Source organism: Columba livia, chromosome 1, assembly GCF_036013475.1.
Source record: "Columba livia isolate bColLiv1 breed racing homer chromosome 1, bColLiv1.pat.W.v2, whole genome shotgun sequence".
Taxonomy (NCBI): Eukaryota; Metazoa; Chordata; class Aves; order Columbiformes; family Columbidae; genus Columba; species Columba livia.
The window spans coordinates 29,764,647-29,787,593 of NC_088602.1; the positions used below are offsets into that span (position 1 = coordinate 29,764,647).

General features: G+C 46.4%; 1 protein-coding gene across 2 annotated transcripts in view; it reads left to right on the plus strand.

Annotated features, from left to right (window-relative positions):
* Nucleotides 1-372: 372 nt before the first annotated feature.
* Nucleotides 373-22,947, plus strand: part of TMEM272 (transmembrane protein 272) — a 32,079-nt gene continuing 9,504 nt past the window's right edge. Inside the window, exons 1-4 of one of the 2 annotated variants that reach the window (XM_065052979.1) lie at nucleotides 373-743; nucleotides 4,408-4,487; nucleotides 14,578-14,637; nucleotides 21,306-21,388. In XM_065052979.1, coding sequence (XP_064909051.1) covers nucleotides 4,430-4,487; nucleotides 14,578-14,637; nucleotides 21,306-21,388 — 201 coding nt within the window. In that variant the 5' untranslated portion in view covers nucleotides 373-743; nucleotides 4,408-4,429. Of the gene's footprint in view, nucleotides 744-4,407; nucleotides 4,488-14,577; nucleotides 14,638-21,305; nucleotides 21,389-22,947 lie in introns of those variants that run through there. The other variant, XM_065052987.1, reaches the window with a different exon arrangement.

Sequence of the window (22,947 nt, forward strand, 5' to 3'; positions counted from 1 at the left end):
CTCTGTACAGAAATAAGGGCTTTCCAGAAATTGATGCCACACCTATAATTAGACCTGAGATACCAAATTGGCACCTGTCAATGGGAAGGTGACCTAGCAAGTAACCACCTAACAAATAGACTTTGGCCTGGCTGACACGAGACATACAAACTAGCCAACACTTACAGGTGGCAATTTGCAAAGAGCTTTATCAACTGATTGATAGGAAGCGGGGGAACCTGCGCAAAGAATGAGCTGAGTACTTGAGTACTTGAGTACTTGAGTACTTACCATTCACTACTGATTCCGGAATTAATGACTTTTTTTTTTTTTTTTTAAATAAAAGACTTTGCAGATGAATTTTTTTCTTTTTTTCCCCCCTCTCCAGTACAGTCACAGATGTGTGGGGTCCTTTGCTTCCCCCTGCTGACACCCTGAAACGGCGCAGGGCGGGCTGTGGCTCCAGCCAGCCGTGGGAGTGGGGAACTACTGAGGATGGGCTCTGCCTGCCATCTCTCCCGCATCCTGCAGCTCCCCCCATCCTGCTGCCAAGAGGGGTGCGAGCGGGCGGCCAAAAGGAATAAAAGCAGCTGAGGCCCCCCTGCAGCTCACCAGGCAGGGTCCTGGGGAGCTGTGTGTGGCTCTGGAGTCCCACCAGCGAGGAGTCTCCCAGACGGATTTCACTGAAGGCTGGGTTCAGCGGTTTCTCAGCCTGGTCTCCCACGCGCACAAGTGAGGGGATTCGGCACCCACAGCTCTCTCAGGTAAGAGGGATTTGCTGGGAAGTGGATGATGTGCTGGGATAAAAGCCAGTGTGGGGTTTTGTGGTTTGTTAGCAAGAAACTGGCTTCGGAAGAGGACTTTGCTCTGAATATTTTAGGAAAAAAATAAAAATAGAAACCGTCCCCTCTAGCCGTCTTTAGGGAAGTGACATCGCTGTAGAGAGGCTTGCTGGCCCATATGCACCTACTGTGTCCCAGCAGGACCCCTCGTTGAGTGGTAATCAGGGTTTTAAGAAGCCTCAATGACTCTGCCCTCTGTGTTCATCAGTGCCGCATGGGGCACCTGAAGCCAGAAATGAGTTCGCTTTGAGAAGACTGAACGCTGTAGGAAAGGTGTGGAGGTGACTCTTGTATGGTGGGGCCAATGTGATGCTGCCTTTAGGCTTTGCTGTGGGTCAGGGATGCACCAGTCGGTCAGTGCTCCTCCTCTTTTGACACATATAACTTAGGTATTTAGGGTAAGAATAATGACCAGAAAAATAGTTCAAAGCTAAAACTGGCTGAAATAAAGAAGGAACTTGTTTGGAGGGTACATGCTACAGGGGCTTATCACTGCTGCTTGTCAGGGACAAGGAACTAAGTTACAAAAGAAGGCGGTGATGTGGGACACAGTGTGAGAGCTGGGTGGCAGCAGCCAGCACTCTGGGGCAAACCTGGCTGAGAGGGCACTGAATAGGGAACTGCTGGATGAGGTTGGGGAGGCATGGGGATGCTGTGGCTGTGCTGGGGCTGGGTTGCAACCTGCCACCCCCAAAAATGGCTGTGCAGAGAAGTCCCAGCCTCCTGCAAGGGGCTCAGAAACTTGTCTCCCCCTTGCTGGCCATTGTAACACAAGTGCAGGTCCCTTCAACTCAGGGAAATGACCCCAGGGAAGGACTAGTGGGAGGATGTCCAGAAGCCGGCTTTGGTCTTCAGCTTTTTTTCCTAGCTGTGGCTGAGTTTTCTGTTTTGCATGGGACTTTCCCAACCCACCAGCAAATCAGGAGAGGGCACTGTGCAGCAGGACACCCATCCTGCCTTTGCATGCCACCAGTCTTCATGCTGCACCACTTGCGGTTTTCGGTGAGTTTCAGCAATGGTTTCCCCATTTCAACGGGGAGACAAAACCATTTCCCAGCTGCCTATCTGCTGAACTGCACTTTAGCACCCTCATGCATTGGCACACAGGAAAAAATTCATCTTTAACACTCACAGCATCTTCTTTAGGATCACTGAAGGACTGGGGGAAAGGCACAACATCTATTTATCCAGCAGATAGAATTACTTCTCCGAAGGATTTGTCAGTCTTGTAGGAGCCGAAGCCAATGTCTGAGGAAGGACTGGAACTATCACCTGGTGGTTATGTGTGTTGTGTCCTTGTATGAACACGTTTTGTGTGCAGCCATCATGAATTTGCTTTCTTTATCTCACCTGTTAACACAGCCAGCACAGAGCTCTGATTCGCAGTGATTTCTGGGCTCCATCACTAGGTGGTGACACGCTCCCAGATATCAAGTCTTTATTCACTCTGCTTTTTTTCCTTCCGTGTAAAGTAACAGCAAATTTAGACAAAACATATGTTTTACACCCCGCTTATGGACCTCACTTAGGCGTTCCTGCTCCAGCAGGGGGATTGGACTGGATGATCTTTTGAGGTCCCTTCCAATCCCTAACATTCTGTGATACTGTGAAATAATGCATTCCCAACCACATGCAATTCTACTCAGGATAATTTGGTATTTGGCCAATTGTTAATATGGCATTGGTTTTGTTAATATGGTTTCTCTGAGAATTACTGCTATAAAAGTAACTCTAGTCATGAACATTTATATAAAGACTAATATTACTGATCTTTTTGCATAATTTAGAACATATTTGTCGGTAGCCAACAGCATACTCCGAATGAATGCCTGTTTGTGCACTTTCTAGGAACAAATCTGCACCGGAAGTTTTCCAAGTTAAAAACTAATGTGTTTTTTGTTGAAATTACAATTTTTCCCTCCTCCTTTCTGTTTTCCCTGAGCATGCAACAGTGCTCATTTCTTTCCCTAAAATATTTGTCAGTAGTTGCAGCCCAAAGGCACAGTAGTTGCTCTTCCGAGGAAGGTTTGGTGGCTGGGATGAGAAGTACACGCTCCCCAGAGGCCAGGCACTCAAATGTAATCTTCATTCCAGTCCATCGTTCAGTGTTGATGGAGATGTCTACCACGATTTGCAAGGCTAATTACAGCAGTTACACCCACCCATCAAACAAGGCTCATGGCATAGTATGAAGATGAGGGCTGGAGAAGGAGAGCTAAAATTCATGAGACACCTGATGTGACGATGCACACTAGAAACCTGGATATAGATGTTGGTGGCTGGCTGCTACATGCAGGTGTCTCAGCATGGGTTAATGACCCAGTGTGATGACCATGGAAGCCTCCGTCCTTGCTACGTGCTCAGCTGCTCACCAAGAGGTAAAGCCGGACTGGCCTCTAATACAGCTGCCACTGCCAATGTGCAAGGAGCAAACCCCATCCCATCCCCCACGGCAGCAGAGAGACCTGTGTTGCTGCAGCTTGTGAGTCTATGGGTTTGTAGGAGAAAGCAGGCTTCAAGGAGACAGTCAGCTCTGCTCAGTCACATCTGGTAGGGCTTGGACATGCTATGGAGGGGATATGGCCACACAACAGCTGGGTGGTACAAGTCTGCCTTTATTTTCAATGTGTGTCTGGAGCCCTGTGGTCCCTAGGAGGCTCCAGGTCAGGTTAGGCTCCACATTGCATGATGAGAAATCCCACCAGGGTGGGTTTCATGTCAGCTTAAAATATTGCTCTTTATTCATTAGGAAAGTTAGAGAGGCTAATTTGAGGCATTTGCAGAAATGCAGCTTCCCAGCCTCCTCCGCACACACTTTTGCATGAGACACAGCTGGTGAGGGTGGCAGACCCCTGGTGACCCTGGCCAGAGGCTGAGGCTTGGAGTGTGTGTGTGTGTGTGTATGTGTATGTCAGCTTTCCACGCTCCCATCGATGCTGGATGCTACTTGTCTGGTGCTGTCGGATGCCCAGGCATTGGATGACTTGCTGCTTGCTCATCCCTCACCACACCTCGTAAAAATTCTTCTCTACAAAAAGCTACTTTCTAATCCAGCTGCTTTTTCATCAAAGGCATCTTGTTCCGAGCTCCCTGCAGTTTTTATTCTGTGTTCCTCTTCAGAATCCACCTCGATCTTAAAACTATTTTCATACTTCCCCTCCCCTTTTCTTTAATTCATTTTTACTCACTAAATAATTTTTGCAGAGGCTTGCGTAGTGACCTTTACCAGTTTCACTAGGTTTTCTTATATATTATATATATTTGTATTATTATTATGATACTCTTTGTCCTGCCCCAACTACAATCAAAGTCAAGATAGATCCTTTTCCAGGAAGACAGGATTAATACTTCTCCCCCAGCCTTCCTGTGACCCCAAAGCTCACCATCAGGAAAGCCCAAAGCTGCTGGATGACATGCCTAACTCCAGGTATGCCACACTGACAGCTGCTGTCCGTATTTGTGGATGCTTTGTGGGGTTTTTTTGGGGATAGTGAAAGCCTGCTGAAGTGTGTGAGTGATGCTGAGCCAAGACATTTGTCAGTTAAAGGCATTTTTCCTAACGATATTCACTTCTGTATCCCTACAGAGACCTCAAAAGGTGCTTCACAATGACAGCCGGCCTGGAGAAAGCCTGCCACCGGTGCATATCTAAAATTGCCAGCAATGGTAAGGCACTTCTGGTAGTAAATGCCTTTTGTACTTACTTTGTACAGCCCCACAGCTAAGCCAGGTATATAAAGAATTAATTCCTAGGTCATTTTGGACACTGATGGAGCACACAATAGTAACCATATCCTGACAGCACCTGCGGGCCGCAGTATCTGGATCATAGCAGACAGCTGTAAAATTTCAAATACTAACACAACCAAGTACCTAAACAGGGGCTGCAGCAGACAGCCTGAGCAATACAGTGTGTTTGTCTCCTGTTTTCTGCACATAATGCATAGTTCAGCAGAAATACCTGCAGGAAAAACCGCCTGGCAAGCAGCTGCACAACCAACCTGGAAACCTGCAATTCCTGCAGAGCAAAAGTGCTGCCAGTCCACGAGCTGACATGGGAACATGAGGTTGGGGACAGAGTATGGTCAGGAATAGCTCCCCTTCCACCCAGAGCCATTTGGGGCAGGGTCTTCTTCCCTCCGCTTGCCCGGCCCATGGCACACTGGCCACTGCGGGTGCAGGTAGCCCTCATAAGCAGCCACATGTTGTGGGTAGGAAGCATCAGTGATCTGAACGGAGGTCTTTGCATGACAGCCTGGGCTCACTCAGGCTTTAGAGCCGCTGTTTTGTCCAACCCAGGGTGGAGGATGAGGAGGGGTGTACGGAGCCGAGGGCTCCTAGGCTGAGTGAGCAGGTGTGTTCTTGCTCTCCGAGGAGCAATGCAGCAGAAAGCTGACCCGGGCTGGGGACCATGCAGGCTGCATGAGAGGCACTGCAGTAACACACTTCAAGGGTGGGTTTTTGTAAGACTAGGGAAGAAATGTTGGCAGGAGGTTGAAATCCAAGGTTTTTAAAGCAGTTTACTCCCACTGACTACATGTCCTTTTCACTCTGAGTCGCAAGTGCCTTTTGCTTTCATTTCTAGGCAGTAGCAATTTCTAATTCCACTCAAACATGAGAAGAAAACACTTTGACCACTCACCATAACTGACACTTCACCCACACTAATTGCTGCATTTGCCAGTCCACGGCTGTTGCCTTAGGAATTTTATATTCCTGCTTTTGGCTTCACTTTAAAGGCTTTCAAAGTCCAGAATGAACTTTTATTAATGATTAAGCCCCTTAACTCCTTGCTGCCTTACAGCCCTTCAGAGGAAACCAAGCCAGGGGGACAGACAGCCCTGGCCTGCGTTCAAACCAGGCCCACCTGCAGGAACCTGGCATGGGTAGGGAAGGACATTTTCTGGCCTACTTGTTCATGTTCAGCCTTTCCCCAGAGGACAGGAGGGCTGGGGAGTGACAAACATCGAGGGGTGCAGAGCATGTGGTGCTCTCATTACACCCAATGGCAGCCCCCAGGAGCGGGACTGGGCTGGCTCCCTCACACCCCACAGAAAGGACACACAAGGGGGATCTGGGCCTGCTGGTGAATATCATAGTAAAAGAAGGCAAAAGCAGTATTTTCTCTGGTTTTTCTTCCTACCAGTTACAAGAAAACGTCACTGTTCCCTACTAGTATTAAATGGCCACTGGGATTTTAATGACAACAGAGAAAATAAATTATCTTTCCGAATTTTTTTTGAAAGAACAGGGTTAGTTCTCTGATCTCATCTATACTCTCCTACACCAGGAGCTTCCTCTCAGGTATCCACAAAGTTACACATGAATAAGTCAACTCAGAAATACTGTTCCAGGAAACACATTATCTTTAGGTTTTCATTACATTTAAGTTCAAAATCAGCTCAGCTTTAGCTATGGATCAGCTAGTACATCCAAAATTGATTTTCTGTTCATTTAAATGCAAACCCTCCCGAAGTGCAGTGACAATTTCACTTTTTCTCATCACCCTATGTATATTTTTCAAAGAGCATTTCAGCAGAGCCCCACATTTGTAGCTTTAATTAAGTGACCAAAATAAAACAAAGGCTGATCCACTACCCTTGGTCTACTGCAAAGCAAACTGGTGGCTCTTCATGTAATGCCCAAATCTTGCTTAAGAAGTAGGTCTGGAAATTAATTACAAGGGGCCAAATCCAGAACCTAGACCATGGCATAATTGTAGTTCAGTAGCTAGAGGCATGTCATAACACTCAGACAAGCCACTCTGCAATATTGCCTAACCCCCCAAAGTACCTACCTCTATATCTACATCTCAATCTACATCTGCATCTACATCTAAATCCTCCCCATCCTGATGGTATTCAGATTACAGGCACCTTCTTATTCTACACTGGATATATTTTTATCCGATAAAAGCAGCATTGCTGATGTTGGTGCTGGAACCTGGAACTTAAATTTTCACAGTATCACAGTATGTTTGGGATTGGAAGGGACCTCAAAAGATCATCTAGTCCAATATCCCTGCTGGAGCAGGAACGCCTAAGTGAGGTCGCACAGGAACATGTCCAGGCGGGTTTTGAATGTCTCCAGAGAAGGAGACTCCACAACTTCCCTGGGCAGCCTGTTCCAGTGTCTGTCACCCTCACTGAGAAGAAGTTTCTTCTCAAATTTAAGTGAAACCTCTTGTGTTCCAGCTTGATCCCATTACCCCTTGTCCTATCATTGTTTGCCACCGAGAAGAGCCTGGCTCCATCCTCATGGCACTCACTCTTTATATATTTATAAACATTAATAAGGTCCCCCCTTAGTCTCCTCCAGGCTAAAGAGACCCAGCTCCCTCAGCCTTTCTTCATAAGGGAGGTGCTCCACTCCCTTCATCATCTTCGTTGCCCTACACTGGACCCTCTCCAGCAGTTCCCTATCCTTCTTGAACTGAGGGGCCCAGAACTGGACACAATATTCCAGGTGCGGTCTCACCAGGGCAGAGTAGAGGGGAAGGAGGACCTTTCTCAATCTACTAACCACCCCCCTTGTAATACACCCCAGGATGCCATTGGCCTTCCTGGCCACAAGGGCACAGTGCTGGCTCATGGTCATCCTGTTGTCCACCAGGACCCCCAGGTCCCTTTCCCCTACACTGCTCTCTAATGTGTAGTTTCCCAGCCTATACTGGAACCTGGGGTTGTTCCTGCCCAGATGCAGGACTCTACACTTTCCCTTGTTAAACTTCATCAGGTTATTCCCTGCCCAACTCTCCAGCCTGTCCAGGTCCCGCTGGATGGCAGCACAGCCTTCTGGCGTGTCAGCCACTCCTCCCAGCTTGGTGTCATCAGCAAACTTGCTGATAGTACACTCTATTCCCTCGTCCAAATCGTTAATGAATATATTGAATAATATTGGCCCCAGTACTGACCCCTGAGGCACTCCACTAGATACTGGCCTCCAACTAGACTCCGCACCATTGACTACCACTCTCTGGCTTCTCTCCTTAAGCCAGTTTGCAACCCACCTCACTACTCTATTGTCTAGACCACACCTCCCCAACTTAGCTGTGAGGATGCTGTGGGAGACTGTGTCAAAGGCTTTACTGAAGTCAAGGTAGACCACATCCACCACTCTGCCATCATCCATCCACCTTGTTACATTCTCATAAAAGGCTATGAGGTTGGTCAAGCATGACTTACCCTTGGTAAAGCCATGCTGACCGCCCCTAATAACGCTCTTATCCTTGATATGCCTTGAGATGGCACCAAGGATAAGCTGTTCCATTACTTTCCCAGGGACAGAGGTGAGGCTGACCGGTCTATAATTACCCGGGTCCTCCTTCTTGCCCTTTTTGAAGACTGAAGTGACATTTGCTTTCCTCCAATCCTTGGGCACCTCCCCCGTTTCCCAAGACTTGGCAAAGATGTTGGAGAGCGGTCCAGCAATGACTTCAGCCAGCTCCCTCAGCACCCGCGGATGCATCCCATCTGGACCCATGGATTTATGGATGTCCAGACTATTTAATTGCTCCCTAACCCAGTCCTCATCGAATAAAGCAAACTCCTCCATTGACCTGGCTTCATCCGGGGTCTCAGGGGTACAGGGCTCCCCAGGACAGCCTCCGGCAGAGTAGACAGAGACAAAGAAGGCATTCAGTAATTCTGCCTTCTCTGTATCTTCTGCCACCAGGGCACCCACCCCACTCATCAGTGGGCCTACATTGCCTCTGGTATTAGTTTTATCTGCTATGTATTTGAAAAAGTTCTTTTTGCTGTCCTTGACCCCTCTTGCCAGCTGTAATTCTAAGGAGGCCTTGGCTATCTTAGCTGCCTTCCTACATCTTCTAACAGCAGCCTTATATTCTTCCCAAGTGGCCAGCCCCTGCTTCCATGACCTGTAAACTCTCCTCTTCTGCTTGAGCATACCCAACAGATCCCTATTCAACCACGCAGGCCTCCTGGCTCCCTTCCTTGACTTCCTTCGTGTGGGGATGCTCTTATCCTGAGCGTGGAAGAAGCAATCTCTGAATGCAATCCAGCTATCTTGGGCCCCTTTTCCTTCAAGCAGTCTTGCCCATGGGATTTCCCCCAGCAATTGCTTGAAAAGGCCAAAGTTAGCCTTGCTAAAGTTCAGGGTTGCAATTCTACTTGCTATTCTGTTCCTGCCACACAAGATGCTGAACTGCACCATATCGTGGTCACTGCAACCCAGGCAGCCCTCAACCTTTACTGCTTCGACCAGACCCTCCTTCTTAGTGAGGATAAGATCCAGCAGTGCACCTCTCCTAGTCGGCTCCTCCACCATCTGCATGAGGAAGTTATCATCAATGCACTGGAGGAATCTCCTGGACGGTGGCTGGCTGGCTGAATGGTCCTTCCAGCAAACATCAGGGAAGTTAAAATCGCCCACAACAACCAGGGCCTGTGACTGTGAGGCCACTCTCAGCTGCCCATAGAAGGCCTCATCAACTTCCTCAGCCTGATCTGGTGGCCTGTAACAGACGCCCTCAACAGTGTCACCCCTGCCAGCCTGCCCCTTGATCCTGACCCATACACTCTCAACTCGCTCCTCATCCACTCCTGGGCAGAATTTAGTACATTGTAGTTGCTCTCTCACACAGAGAGCAACTCTACCACCACGTCTGGCTGGCCTGTCTTTCCTGAAAAGGGCATAGCCATCCATGACCACATTCCAGTCATGTGAACTGTCCCACCATGTTTCTGTAATTGCCACCAGATCATAATCTCCCGACCGAACATAGGATTCTAACTCCTCCTGCTTATTCCCCATGCTGCGCGCATTGGTGTACAGGCATTTCAGGGAGCGAGCAGAGCACACCAATTTCTCCCTAGGGGCATAGGAGGCCACCCGGTCCTCATCAGTTTTAGAATGCTGCCCCACTGGGACAAGCCCAGCTACAACCCCATCCCCCTGCAACATTTTAGATGTTGCAATGCTGGCATAGCTTATCTGGGTCCCAAAGTGCTTTTTCATGGTGACACAAACTCGTCTAAGCAAACAGTGATGCCACTCTGCAAACAGCTGGTGGCCCTGAGCTTGGATTTGGTCTGCAAGTCAGTTTTATCACACTTTGCCTGCCTCCTGTGGTGGCTTTGCACTGGGACTGGAGACCTCTGTGGGAATGGCTGTTCCTCACACTGAGCCGCCCAGCTGCTGAGTATCTAGTCTGAACTGAATCACCCCAGGAGTAGAATTCCTGCCATTCGTTCCAAGAGACTATTCCATCAATATATCTCCTTGCTACAGCACTTAGCCTCATGGGCAGAGCAATCTTTTTTTCTGCTCAAGTTCACTGCATGTCTTTAGCTTCATAGCTCTTTGGATCACTCACAAGTCCTTTTTTGAATGCCCAAACCTTGTTGTTATTTTCTCTCATTTGAGCGTTGGCTGGCCAAGCTGAACAGATTTAATTCCTTTCCTTCAAAGTTAGTTCATTCATGACTTTTCTGCATATCCTGTCTGATGTGGCAACATCTTTCTGTCACTCAAAAGCCCAGAAAGACATGCAGTATCCACAGCTACTAAAGCCATGGGCAGACTCTTCCCTAGTCTGTAAAACATATGAGCTTGCTGGAGCTGGTTCCCCAGAGAGACCCACTGAGACTTGCTCTGCCCCCGCAGCACCCACACACACTGCATACTTTCTTCTCACCAAGTCCCTATCAATACTGCAGGGAATGCCTGAAGGTGTTGTGAGGAAACAAAACATGGATGAAAATATCCACTACCATTCTGCAGCCCAGCCTGTTGCACTGCCAGTGTCCACGCTGTACGGCACACCCCGACACTGCTTGCAAAGGTAGTGCACTACCACCTGCATCTGCCTCAGGGCATGATCAGTCCCCGGGCAGGGCCAACTGACCCGAATTTACTCACATCCACACTACTGGGAGTCAGCCCCCTCAGAGCAGTGCTCCCATAGGGCAGCCACAGGGAGTACTGTGAGTCTACACCCACACTTTTGCTCCTCAGGCTTGTCTTTGCAGATTAATCCTGGGGCAACAGCAGAATCTGTTTGGAAGCTGGTAGCATCTTTTTTTTTATCAGGAACTTGACAGCCTATAGAACAAACAGCATTTGGGAGTGACAGTAGTGTATACAACACTTCATTTATTATCAGAGAGCTTGTCACACACTCTACTGAGTATGTTGCACTACAGCCGTATTAGCAGACTACCTAAGAAGAGTGGGTAAATTGAGATTTATACTCATAAATCACTTCTGGAAATCCCATGAGGACTCACCTGAAGAGAAAGAAACTTGTCTCTATCTTCAAAGTAAACAGGGACAGCCTGAACTGATCTGAAACTTCCAAGTGCTGGTAAAAATCATGGCAGCAAAATAAAGTGTGAGGAGTTTACAAGCGAATTGTTATCACATCCAATATTGCCTCCAGATCTGTCCCACGTGCCAGAGGACAACTCACCTGCTGTGTGCCCTGAGGCCAGGACAGGGACCAAAGGAGCAGCAGAGGGAGCGCAGGAGAGCTGCAGTGCGCGGGCAGGGCTGTGGGAGATGTAATGGCTCAGGCAAAGGATAGCAGAGAGACCACGACGTACAGCCATAATATAAGTTTGTTTACTTCTGTGGGGAGACCATGGCAGAAGTAACTCAGCTAAATAGCAGATTTACATTAGCTGACTGTCCTGCTGGGCAGGAGACACAAAATCTGCACCCCTGATCTGATTTTTGTGCCCATGGATTTCAAGGAATGCGAAAGATATACAGCCACTTACTCTCCTCTTCTTCTGTTGTGATCCCAGACACAAGCTTTTCCCTTCACCCTTTTCGCAGCACGTTAGGACTCACTCACTTATGCCTCCCAATGTAGGACTTCGCCAGTGCCCCACCACACACTGCCCCAGCGGTACAGAGCAGGGGGCTCTCCTGCCTGGTGCCCTGACATCAGCTTTGCTGAGCAATGTCCTTCTGAATCATGCCCAGTTGTATTTTTAGAGACTATCAACCCTTTCTTGCTGCTTTTTCTAGGAATGGGTCCAGGAGCTTTTCTGACCAGCCTATGAGGTGATATCACTGACTCAAAAATATCACAAGCCCCACATGCCAAACTGCACAGAGAGCAGCGGACTCTCTGCAGAGCAGTGCTACCCTGCGGCAAATACCATTTTCTTGAGTAATTTGTCTTTGGACCAGAATGGGGCAGCACAACCCAGACAAATCCAGGAAGAGGTTGTGTGTGTCCCCACCAAGCAGCATTTCTGTGAAATCCCCACATGTTTCAGGGAAAACAGTCTTTAGTGCTGCTAGTGGCATTGAGAGCAGCTGCAGAACTCTGCCAGTTGTGTAGTCAATTGTTGAGAGTCTCACTTTGTTAAACATGGACCTGGAAGCCTTCCCAGACTGTGCATCTGCCCCTCCAATTCGAGACCTAAGAGGCTGTAGCTGAATGGGGAGATAATGAGTAAATACATTCCCAGCGACTGCTTTGGGAGGGGAATTAACGAACCATAATCTTTCTCTCTCGAGCTGCGAGTGGTCCCTACCTCCCATTTCTCCTCTCCAAAACCAAGCAGTTGGGTAGATGCTAAACACAAGCAAACAGACACCTGTGTGCCAGATACACAGCCCCACATGTTCATGGTCCCCCCCGAGACTTTTACAGAGCTTACCACAGTGTCCCACCCCAGGGTCAGACAGACCATGTGCAGCAAGATAAAGAAATGACATGATGCCTCCTCCTACCAGGCTGCCGAGTACCTGAGGGTGCAGCAGGGGCAGAAAAAGGAGGTGGCTCTGAAAGAGCAGGCAGAGAGGTGATGCTGCTCTGAGAGCCACAATGACAGGACTTCTGGCAACACCAGGCAGTCCATGTAACTGCTATAGACCTGAACTGCACTAATTTGGATACCAGATAAATGAGTTGCCCAGGCTGTGGGCACTATTTGCAGGTGATACTCACGGGTGTGTTGGGAGCCCAGGTCAGCTACAATACCATTGCTTCTGAGTATGAAAATAATAGTCTAGATAATGAAACAGCAAGAGGACTTAGCATGAAATGTGACATGTGGTGAAAAGGGAGGCTCTAGGCTGAGTTGTTCTAATGAGAGGCTCTAGGCTGAGTTGTTCTAATGAGAGGCTGTCAGCATTTGAAAGAGCTTAGTCAAGTGTAGGACACTATTCAAGCAGGGGAAGAATTTCTGTACTGTGCAGCATTTAAGAGACAGGAGAGCCTGAGCAAAAAATGTGTATGTGTGAGAGAGACAGGCCAACGGGGAGAGGAGAAGGGGATGGCATAAAGGAACACAAGAGCTTTCTTCAGCTCAAAATATCTTCAGTCTCTACCAATTCATAGAGATAACAAACATGCTACTTCTGAGAAAGAAAGATGTCTCTCAAGCACTGAAGTGTCAGATCCTCGTTCTCTGCTGAGAAAACACGAGCAGCGTGTGGGGGATGGTGTGTTCCCATGAAAAGTGTCTGCGAGTCAGAAAGCCTGGTAGATCTGCCCTGAATTTTTATGCTTATCCTGTGTCCTATGTCTCAGTTTCTCCTGTAAAATGGAGGCAGCGATGTTTCCTTACCCTGAGGGTGATGCTTTGGTGGTGCTGCAGAGTGTCCCAGAGTGGCACTGTACGCAGGGTGCTGGCAGCGTCCCCAGTCCCACATGGCGAGGAGGATGCCGGCCACCTTGCACAGGCTGCAAACCAACCCCGAATGCTTGCTCCAAGATTTTTTTCATAAGCCTCCAAAGAGACATCCTACTGCTTTTCTTATCCATGGCCTTCCCCTCTGCAATCTATGCCCACCTCTGCTTATCACCCTTTTGCCTCCTTAAGGCCTCGACCTGCAGATTGAGCATTTGCAGGAGTGCTCTGCAGGGATGCTCACCACAGAATGTCCTCATTATGCTTCACTCTCATTTTGCAGGGCAGTGTTTCACTTTAATATTGCCAAGTGTTCATGATTAGGCACACAGGTGACAGCTCTTGTAAGACAGGCTGCTCACACTGTTCTTGACACTGTTGTTTCTCACTTTCTGCCAAGGTAAGCATTCATCCCCTGCAGCACCAGGCTGTGCTGGGAAAATATCAGGGCTCAGATACACCTGTGGCCCTCTGGAGAGTAACTAAGTACCTCAGGTCTGCTCATGCGTGGGAAGAACCTGTGTGCATCCCCAAGAGCAGCCTTCCATGCAGCTTAAGCTGATCCCACTCCTTGCAGTGAGGCTGCTGTGTTTGTGTTCATGAGCTGAGCTGGGCTGGGGAGTTAGACCAGCCAGAAACTATTCACATCTGCAATAAAGACAGTTTATTTAGCTATCAATGAAAACTGAGTGGAATGGCATTAGAGCTGCTATTTGCTTAGCAAACAGATACGGCTCATCAGTTGCCATGGATTAGCTGATGGAAAGCTACTCGTTACCGTGCAGTCACCTGGCGGCCTCTCTGAAGCTGATGCTGTGGCTGAGTCCTTACCCTTGCAATAAGACAGATGTTGTAGCAAAGAAAAGAAGTTTGTAATTCTCATTGCTCTTCCACTGATACAAGGACTAACAATGTAGAGTTAAAAAATGGAGGCCTGAGCTCTGGGAGAATGATAAACACTTGTTGGTCTCATCATCTCAAATGCTGCACCACAAATGTGATATTCCAACCCCACTGAGTACACTGCATTTCTTGCTGCACAGCTTTATGGAAAAAGAGCACTTGCAAAGCATTGGAGAGAACTTCTGCTCTTTAATGAACTTCAACCAGCCCCAGTAACGCTGTCTTTCTTTTCTTTTTCACAGCATGCTTTATATTTGGGCTCCTCACTTTCCTTGCCTTACCACTGTCCATGACTTTTACAGGTAAGCTGACTACTAAAGCAATTTTAAAAGAGGAGCTTCCTGGCACTGTGTGGCAGGTTAACACATCTGGTGGGAGAAAAGAGTTGGAAAACATAAAGTTTCCAACTGTTAAACATGTATGTTGGTATTTTAGCTTCAGACTGAATCCCAGCCCACACCGCAAGGTGGGGAGGAAGCAGTGCTTCAATTCTGACCCTGTTTGTCTTAAACACCTCTCTGGCATGTCTCACCTCAACATGGGAGGAGTCAGGGAACTTGGAGACTTTACTAATACCTTTTTGTAGCTCACAAGGTTTGGTTTTCTTTAAATTTAACCATAATCCTGAAATTTCTAGTTGTGCATTGCGTATTTTGAGTGCACTTCTCATTATTTCTTTCTACCATGGAGCTGTGAGCTTGTTCTGAGACTCAGACCTATTTTAACTCACTTTTTTATCGATGTATTTACTTCAGCTCGATTGGTGCTTAGGCTACCAGCGCCTGGCAAAGAGCTGTGGGTGTTTTGGCTCCGTCTGTGGGAAGAAGCTCAGAATCTGACACACGAGAAGATTTCATTAATCAGGATCCCTCTGTATTAACTGCACTGCAAAAGTCTTAGAAGTCTAGGACTTGAGGGGAAGAAGAGATGATCTAGGCTGCTATTTCTCCAGCTTTTTGAAAGTGAGACCTGTTTTTTGGCTGATCTGTTTCTATAATACCCCCCAAAGGCTGGATGTGCGAGTAGCATTTCAAGATCAAATATTTAGGAAAGGGAAAGGAAAGGAAAGGAAAGGAAAGGAAAGGAAAGGAAAGGAAAGGAAAGGAAAGGTAAATTCTTTAAGCTGCAGAATTTTATACATTTTTTAACTCCATAAGGCTCTGTTCTTTATTAAGCATCACCTTTTTCCTTTCCATTAACTCAGATTTTGTTGTTGTTTTTAAAAAACTGAGCATTTTCTAACATTTCATCGCTCCCTTTGGGCCTTTCACATCCTCCCAGGGGTTGCAAGTACCATGTGAGAAATACTGGTAGAGACACTTGCCCACCTCTGCTTGCAGACAGGCTCACGGCATCCCTGACAGATGTCTGACTTGCCCTTGCTCAAGGAAATTCCACCGCTTCCCAAGGAGCCTATTTCAGCATTTTATTGCTCTCACAGACAAAATATTTTTTCCCCACATCCAACCTAAATCTTCCCTGTGGCAAATTAAACAGATTACAGCCTCTCCTACACGCCATGGTCACAAAGACAGATTGGTCACCATCCTACTCAGGAGAACCTTTGAAGTGTTTGAAGGCTGCTAGTATAACCCCATTCCATCTTCTTCTTTTTTTTTTTTTTCCCAGAGATCTCAAAAACCTACTTCTTTCCACCTGAACTCATGTGTCACTGTTTCCATAGCTTTTTCTTTTGCATTTTGCCTCCTCCATTGGCCTCTGGCTAATGTAATTACTTTTAAAATTTTCTTTTCCCTCAAAAAAAAACCCCCAAACCTGATTTTTATTTACATTGAATTTTTCTCTTCTATACAGTGTTCAGCTTTATTGGCTGTCATTTCAGGTGTCTTTTTTCAGTGTATCGAGATCACTTTGAATTTTAAGTCTTGTCCTCAAGAGGCCTTACAATCATTCCAGATGGGTGTCCTTCAGAAGTTATCCACCTTCTGCCTCATCCTTCATGAAAGACAGTGCAAAGGAACTGTACATGCAGATGCTGTGGGCAAGATGCAGCCCACCTAGATTTGGACTGTACACATCTGTAACCAAGCTAAGTGCCATGCGTTGCCCTTGCAGGTAGTTTAGAGAAATGGGCATTTCTGGCAGTGAAAGTCCCATACCCTCATTTAGGTGTCTGCATTGAGATGAGATGGCTTCTAAGGGAGTGGGGACATCCAGCCTATTGGCATCTATAATTGGCTAACCCCACAAAAAGAGTGTTCAGCTAAAGGTTGTTGCTGCTTCCTTCATCTGGGGCCTTCCAAGTACTAGTGATGACTGTGGTAGGATTCTGATTAGGACATCCTAATTAGGAATTAGGGAGTTCAAACGAGGGATTAAGGAGCAATTAGGAAGCTGGGAGATGGACTGAACTGTTACATCTCAACACTTAGGCTCTTATGCTTATCCATCACTTAAAATTGCTATTGATCCCATAAGAGGATTTCAGCTTTAGCTTTTCCCCAGGCTGACTATGCCTGAACTATAGAACAAGGGTGGGAAGGCATAATTCAAAGTGTGGTACAGCCTGCATGCATATTGACAGCCAGCCTTCTGGAAATGAATCCAGAGCTGGAATCTGACTTCTGAGAAACATCATTTCCTAGGAATATTTCATAATATCTTTAAGATCAGTGAGAAGTGGAAAGTGCATGGTAAGATATTAGCCTGGAGCTCTGGGTATCTCCTGCATCAGATAAAGAGTCCTTTTTTTTCAACTTACTGAAATTAAGAGATAATGTCACTGTAATATAGCATTGTCAGAGGATATTGGTTTCCTGCAGCTACACATCTGCAAAGACATTTTTAGGAAAATGAAATGTCAAGGAAAATACAGATATTTATTTTCCAAGCAAAAGCCTCTGATTTTCTGATAACATTAGGTTACCACGATCTCGGAGAATAACTTGCTGATGTGCCTCCAGTCATCTTAGCTCTTTCTTTCTGCAGAGGAAAACTGTGAGATATTTTCAAATGTAAACAAATAAATTACAATATTTGTTAAAACTCAGAGATGAGTAACTGGTAGCCCCAGTAATAATTACACGCTAACATTATACACTTTTTAAATTTGGTAGTACTGCAAATCACAGTATAAGATGCATGAAGAGGACTCAAAAAATTTTCCAAGCTCCAGACTTGTGACATCATTTAAGTCACAGATTGTTTAGCAGCTTTCTAACTTTTACTGGTAGAGATTAACTTATTTTTTTTCCCCAGCTAAACATTCCAAAAGTAAAGAGATCTGTGAAAGGACCTCATATTGCTTTTTGAGAATATTTTTCTGTTTCCAGGACAGTGAAGGATTGCTTCCAATAACACATTCTTGCAAGTTGTCCAGACTACCTTTATACACAGTGTTCCCTAGGGGTAGCTAAATAACACTTGAAAGCTGATGACATCATTTTCTCATCAGGCAGTCTAAATTTTCCCCTGTTCAAATTTAACTCAGTGCTACTCCTCATGCTCATATCTACATCAAATAACTCCTCAACTCTCCAAATAACTCTCTGAAGTCTATTCTCGTATTCTGCACCTTTACACAGGAGCCAGTCTTGTTCTTTAACGGTTGTTGTTAACATTATCTTTCCTTGCATTTCAGTCCTTCAGCCACTCACTGTCTCTGTGAGTTACCTCTGACTTGCTGATATGCTTTCTGATAAAATGGTAGCGAGAAGGAATTACTTTATGATAACTACTCGACAGCACCTTGATCCTAGCACAAAGACCACTGTCCAGGGCCTGACTAAGCCCTGCGCTAAGTGATGGCAGCTGCAGTCATCCACTAGGAACAGCAGAAAATGCTCTGGCACTTTGTGTCCTCTGCCTCTTGTTAGAAGAGAAGTGAGGAGCAGGCACCAGATGCCAGAGTAGCCTTGCTATGCAGCAGCCCTCCTTTACTACGGGATGCACTTCAGCCATTTTCAGCTGCCTAAGAAGACCAAAGTAGCTAAAACCAGGGAAATGCTGTATTTTCTTTCCTTCATCCTGACCCCTCATCTCATGGATAATTGTGGGTCATGAGGACACTTGGTTAGTAGTGATCCATTGTGGGCCATCCCGCAACACTGCCCAAACCGGTGTCCTTAGAGAAGCTCATATCTTGGTTGTTCTTTCCACTTGTCTGGACTTTGTGTCCTGGATCCCACTGCAGTGTTGTTCCGTGGTAGCCAAGAGGTAAAATGTGCAAGCACCTCTGCTTCTCCAAGCTTCCTCTCTCTTTTTTTTTTTCCGTGGACAAAAAGCTGTTGGATATCCCTGTTATGTTTGATTATCATAGAATCATTTTAGTTAGAAGAGACACTCAGGATCATCAAGTCCAACCATAACCTAACTCTAGCACTAAACCATGTCCCTAAGAACCCTGTCTAAATGCCTTTTAAACACCTCCAGGGATGGTGACTCCACCACTTCCCTGGGCACCCTGTTCCAATGCCTGACAACCCTTTCCATGAAGAAAGCGTGATCTTGCAAAGGTTGCTGGTTTATTCATTTGGACTCACACGTTGGCCTCTGTAGTGATCAGGTTCAATTGCTCTTGACTCTAAATTGCAGATCGCTCTGGCTTGCAGTGAGCATTGGCCTAGAAGCAGAGCTTTGATCTCTCATGGTCGATGTATCCCATCATTAACAGTCAAAGGAAAACATATCTGGTGCTCATGGGAGAGAAGGACTAGCACTGATGCTCTCCTGCCAGTTTTCATGTTCCCAAATGAATCAGGCATGAGCTGTGTGTGAATTGATTGGCCCGTGATGTGTGTTCCTAGATTTTACTGTAATGAATATCAGGCCCCATCTGTCAACAGGAGGTCCATATTTCCTATTCATCTATAGTGTTGTATTTTTAAAGTTACTACAGTATTGCCTCTTTTTACCTCCTCTTTTGCTGTCATATCTGCCTGCAATATTCTCCTAAAACCTACAGAGTACCACTGCCTGTCATTCAAATCTTCCCCAAGACTGACTCCTGTCATGTTATATATATGAAAGGACTCCATAGTAGATTTGTCTGGGAAACAGAATTATGACTCCATTAAAAAAAAAAAAAATAGCATGTGTTCTTGATATTTTTTTTGCCTCAAATCAAAATCTCAGTAACACACTGGAAATAGCAATTGCCTAGGTTCCTAAACTGAAATATATTCCCTGAGATCCCTGGCCAGCTGCTTTTGTGACAGGCAGTTACAGGGCCAAGGACTCCAGAAACCCTGGCAGCTGCTTTCTGAAAATTATATAATTCATTATGATTTCCCTGCTGCTGACCCCTGTGAAGTTGGGAGTCTGAGCAGGTCTTGGTGCTACATAGTGGCAAAATGGACAAAAACCAGCAGGCTTGCAACAGGGGACAAAAAGGGAGAGAGTCCAAATCCATCCATGTCCAGCCCTTTTCAATTATGAGAAGGCTGGTAATAAATACTTAGTGTAGAATAGTCCACTGGACTTCACAGTCCTTACACGCAGCAGATTACAAAACATTGCCCAGCACCCTACGACTAACATAAGATCTATAGCAAGCAACCACAATCCAAAACAACTGTATTATGCCATGCTAAGAGTGTAGGAGAGATTCTGGACATCAGCGATGTTCTGGACCAGCAGTAGCAGTGGATTTGGTGGGTACATTGACAAGATGGAGAGGATTACAGCTACAGAAGAAGACAAAACTACCCCACTGGTACTTCCTTCCTGATCCCAAACCCCTGTTCAGTTTAGTTATGAACATGGTGGCAAGATGTTCCACCTGAGAGATGTTTGGTACTAAGACCAGCACATTGCTTTCAGTATCCTGCCTCTGGATAACCCCAATTGTTCAGAGAAAAGTCAAAATTTCTCCTTGAAAATGACTTATACACCAAGAAGAAAACAGAAAAACTTTTCTGGGCTCCGCAACTGATCAGCACATATCCTTAAACATGATATCAACAACAATAAAATGATAGTATAATGAGCAGTTTAAAATTGACTAAAGGTGCCATTGGGTAGGAGACTAGAGCAGAGGATTAATCTCTGCTAACTTTAGATGTCTTCAGCTGACTGTCTGGATTCCATGTATAGCAACGGAGAGAAGGAAGCACTTTCAAGGCCCAACTCATCTGACCTATTTTAAATGCCTATCTTAGGATGAGAGGAATTGAACTTTACAAGTATCTATTCCTCCCTATTGACTATAAAGACACTCTAGGAAACTAGTTCAGCTATGGATGCCTGCATTGCAGACATCTATATTTGGACAGATGAGTCTCACTGCCACAGACCTGTATCACAAGCTTCAGTGTCTACTGCCAGCAACATCCTTATACTGCCATACACTCCATTCCCCAAAACGAACTCAGCTTTCTCTTTCTAACAGCACATTTGAGGGTTGCCAGGATCCCTGGCTCCATAACAACCAATGCTTTTAGCCTCCAGCAACCCAAACAGCCTGGAAGCTCGAGATTCTGTGGGTCCGACTCAGCTGCTTGGGAAGATAAACTGGTTCCAGGCGCTCCCACGGGTGCTGGCTCCCAAAGCTTCGAAGCATCTGACTAAGGAACATGCCACACTCACAGATGCCAATGAGCAGAAAAGGCCTGAGAGAAGCTTACCAGAATTCCTTCTTTTCACAAATTCAATGAATTTTCTGTTGCTGATGAAAATGCCCTGTCCAGCTCAGCCAATCATTTGTTTAACAAAAATGCAGTGGCTGACGCTAGTGACCTGTGTATGTGGCCCAGATCAGTAATGTCAGAGCAACAATAATGCTGTTACCTTTGCTCTCTCCCTTCTCTTGCCTTTTGATTCTTCATGGCCCCCACTCCTGTAGTGGGAGATGCAAACCCCCTTTAATTCAGCCCCCATTTTAGTAGATTCTGGGTACAACTCTTGGGTCTAAGCACTACACTTAACACTACAGCATCTTGAGCTTTCACTGTACAGCTTGTTGCACTATTTGATCACTTGAGATAACAAACATTTAATTTTTGCTGTTCAGGAATGAAGTTTTTGGAAGATTGCCCAGTTCAGCCACTAATTCCATTATATCTGTTGGTGGGTGGCGTGATTGGCAGCTTAAAGGTAATGTGCTTTCTATGTGTGAAAAGTATTTTGTGTGACTAGATTTTGACTTGCTAGTTAAGACATAATGATGGCTCCAGACATCTATGTGCATGCAGTACTGAAGAGAGCTATCTTGATCGAACTGTGCTTGTTCCAGCACCTAAAGCACATGTCAGTCAAGTGAGATGCTAATTAGTTCAGCATTCAGCATTGTCCCACACATTGTGGTGTGACTTTCTCCTACATCACAGCATCTGTGCTACCATCCCTAGTGAGGGAAATGACTACATAACATGGATGCCTATGGTAAATGGGCTCCTATTTTCCCAAGCTGTTCTCCAAGCCTGTCAGACCTTTCTCCTTCATTTTCAGACATGTGGCCCGGACAAAAAGTCAAGTTACTCTCCTAGTTTTGGGAATACTATAAAATTACAGGTGTTTGTACATAGCCCTTCACAAGTTCAGTTTATTCCCACTCTGGCCTGGCCAGGAGCAATGACTATGCAGCAGTGTGCCTTCCTTCCAGAGTAAATAAGCAGGGCTTATTCATCTAGGCATGGTATTTTCTAGCCACAGCTACCTGTCTTCTAGTGGACCGTGCTCACTTATACCTTTGCTGCTTGACAAGCAAACACACCCCCATAGCTGTGTTACACCCCGGTCACTGTAAAGCTATGACTGACTCTTTGTTGACTCTATGGTAAAGGATCACCCCGTTCTGACAGTTTCTTTGCAGACTGTGTTACCTGGCAGCTAGTGGGCATGGAGAGGCTTGTCACAACAGACTGCAGAGCTAGTTCAAGGCTTTTCAGCAGGATTAATCAGAACTGTTTTATGCTGTCCCAACAATGTTCATGCCAGCAGTAGAGCTGAAGGAAAAGCTTTGGAAAGACACCACTGGGGCACGAAGGGCTAAGAACAGCAAGTGCTGCAGCTGGAAGGGAAGCCTGTACTGGTAGCAGTGTCTGTCCTGCACAGCTAACGGGGGCAGCAGCAGCCTGGCACCCAGCCTGCCTTCCCAGGAGCCTGGCGTCAGCAGAACATAGCATCACAGAATATTTTGAGTTGGAAGGGACCTTCAAAGGTCACCTAGTCCAAACCCCCTGCAATGAGCAGGGACATCTTCAACTAGATCAGGTTGCTCAGAGCCCCATCCAGCCGGGCCTTGAAAGTCTCCAGGGATGGGGCATCTACTACTTCTCTGGGCAACCTGGGCCAGTGTTTTACCACCCTCATTGTAAAAGATTTCTTCTTCGTTTCTAACCTGAATCTCCACTCTTTTAGTTTGAGACCATTACCCCTTGTCCTATCACAACAGGCCCCGCTATGAAGTCTATGCCCATCTTTCTAATAGGCTGCTTTTAAGTACTGAAAGGCCACAATAAGCTCCCCCTGGAGTCTTCTCTTCTCCAGGCTGAACAACCCCAACTCTCTCAGCCTGTCCTCACAGCAGAGCTGTTCCAGCCCTCTGATCATTTTCATGTCCCTCCTCTGGACCCTCTCCAACAGGTCCACGCCTTTCCTGTACTGAGTGCCCCAGAGCTGGATGGAGGGCTCCAGGTGGGGTCTCCGCAGAG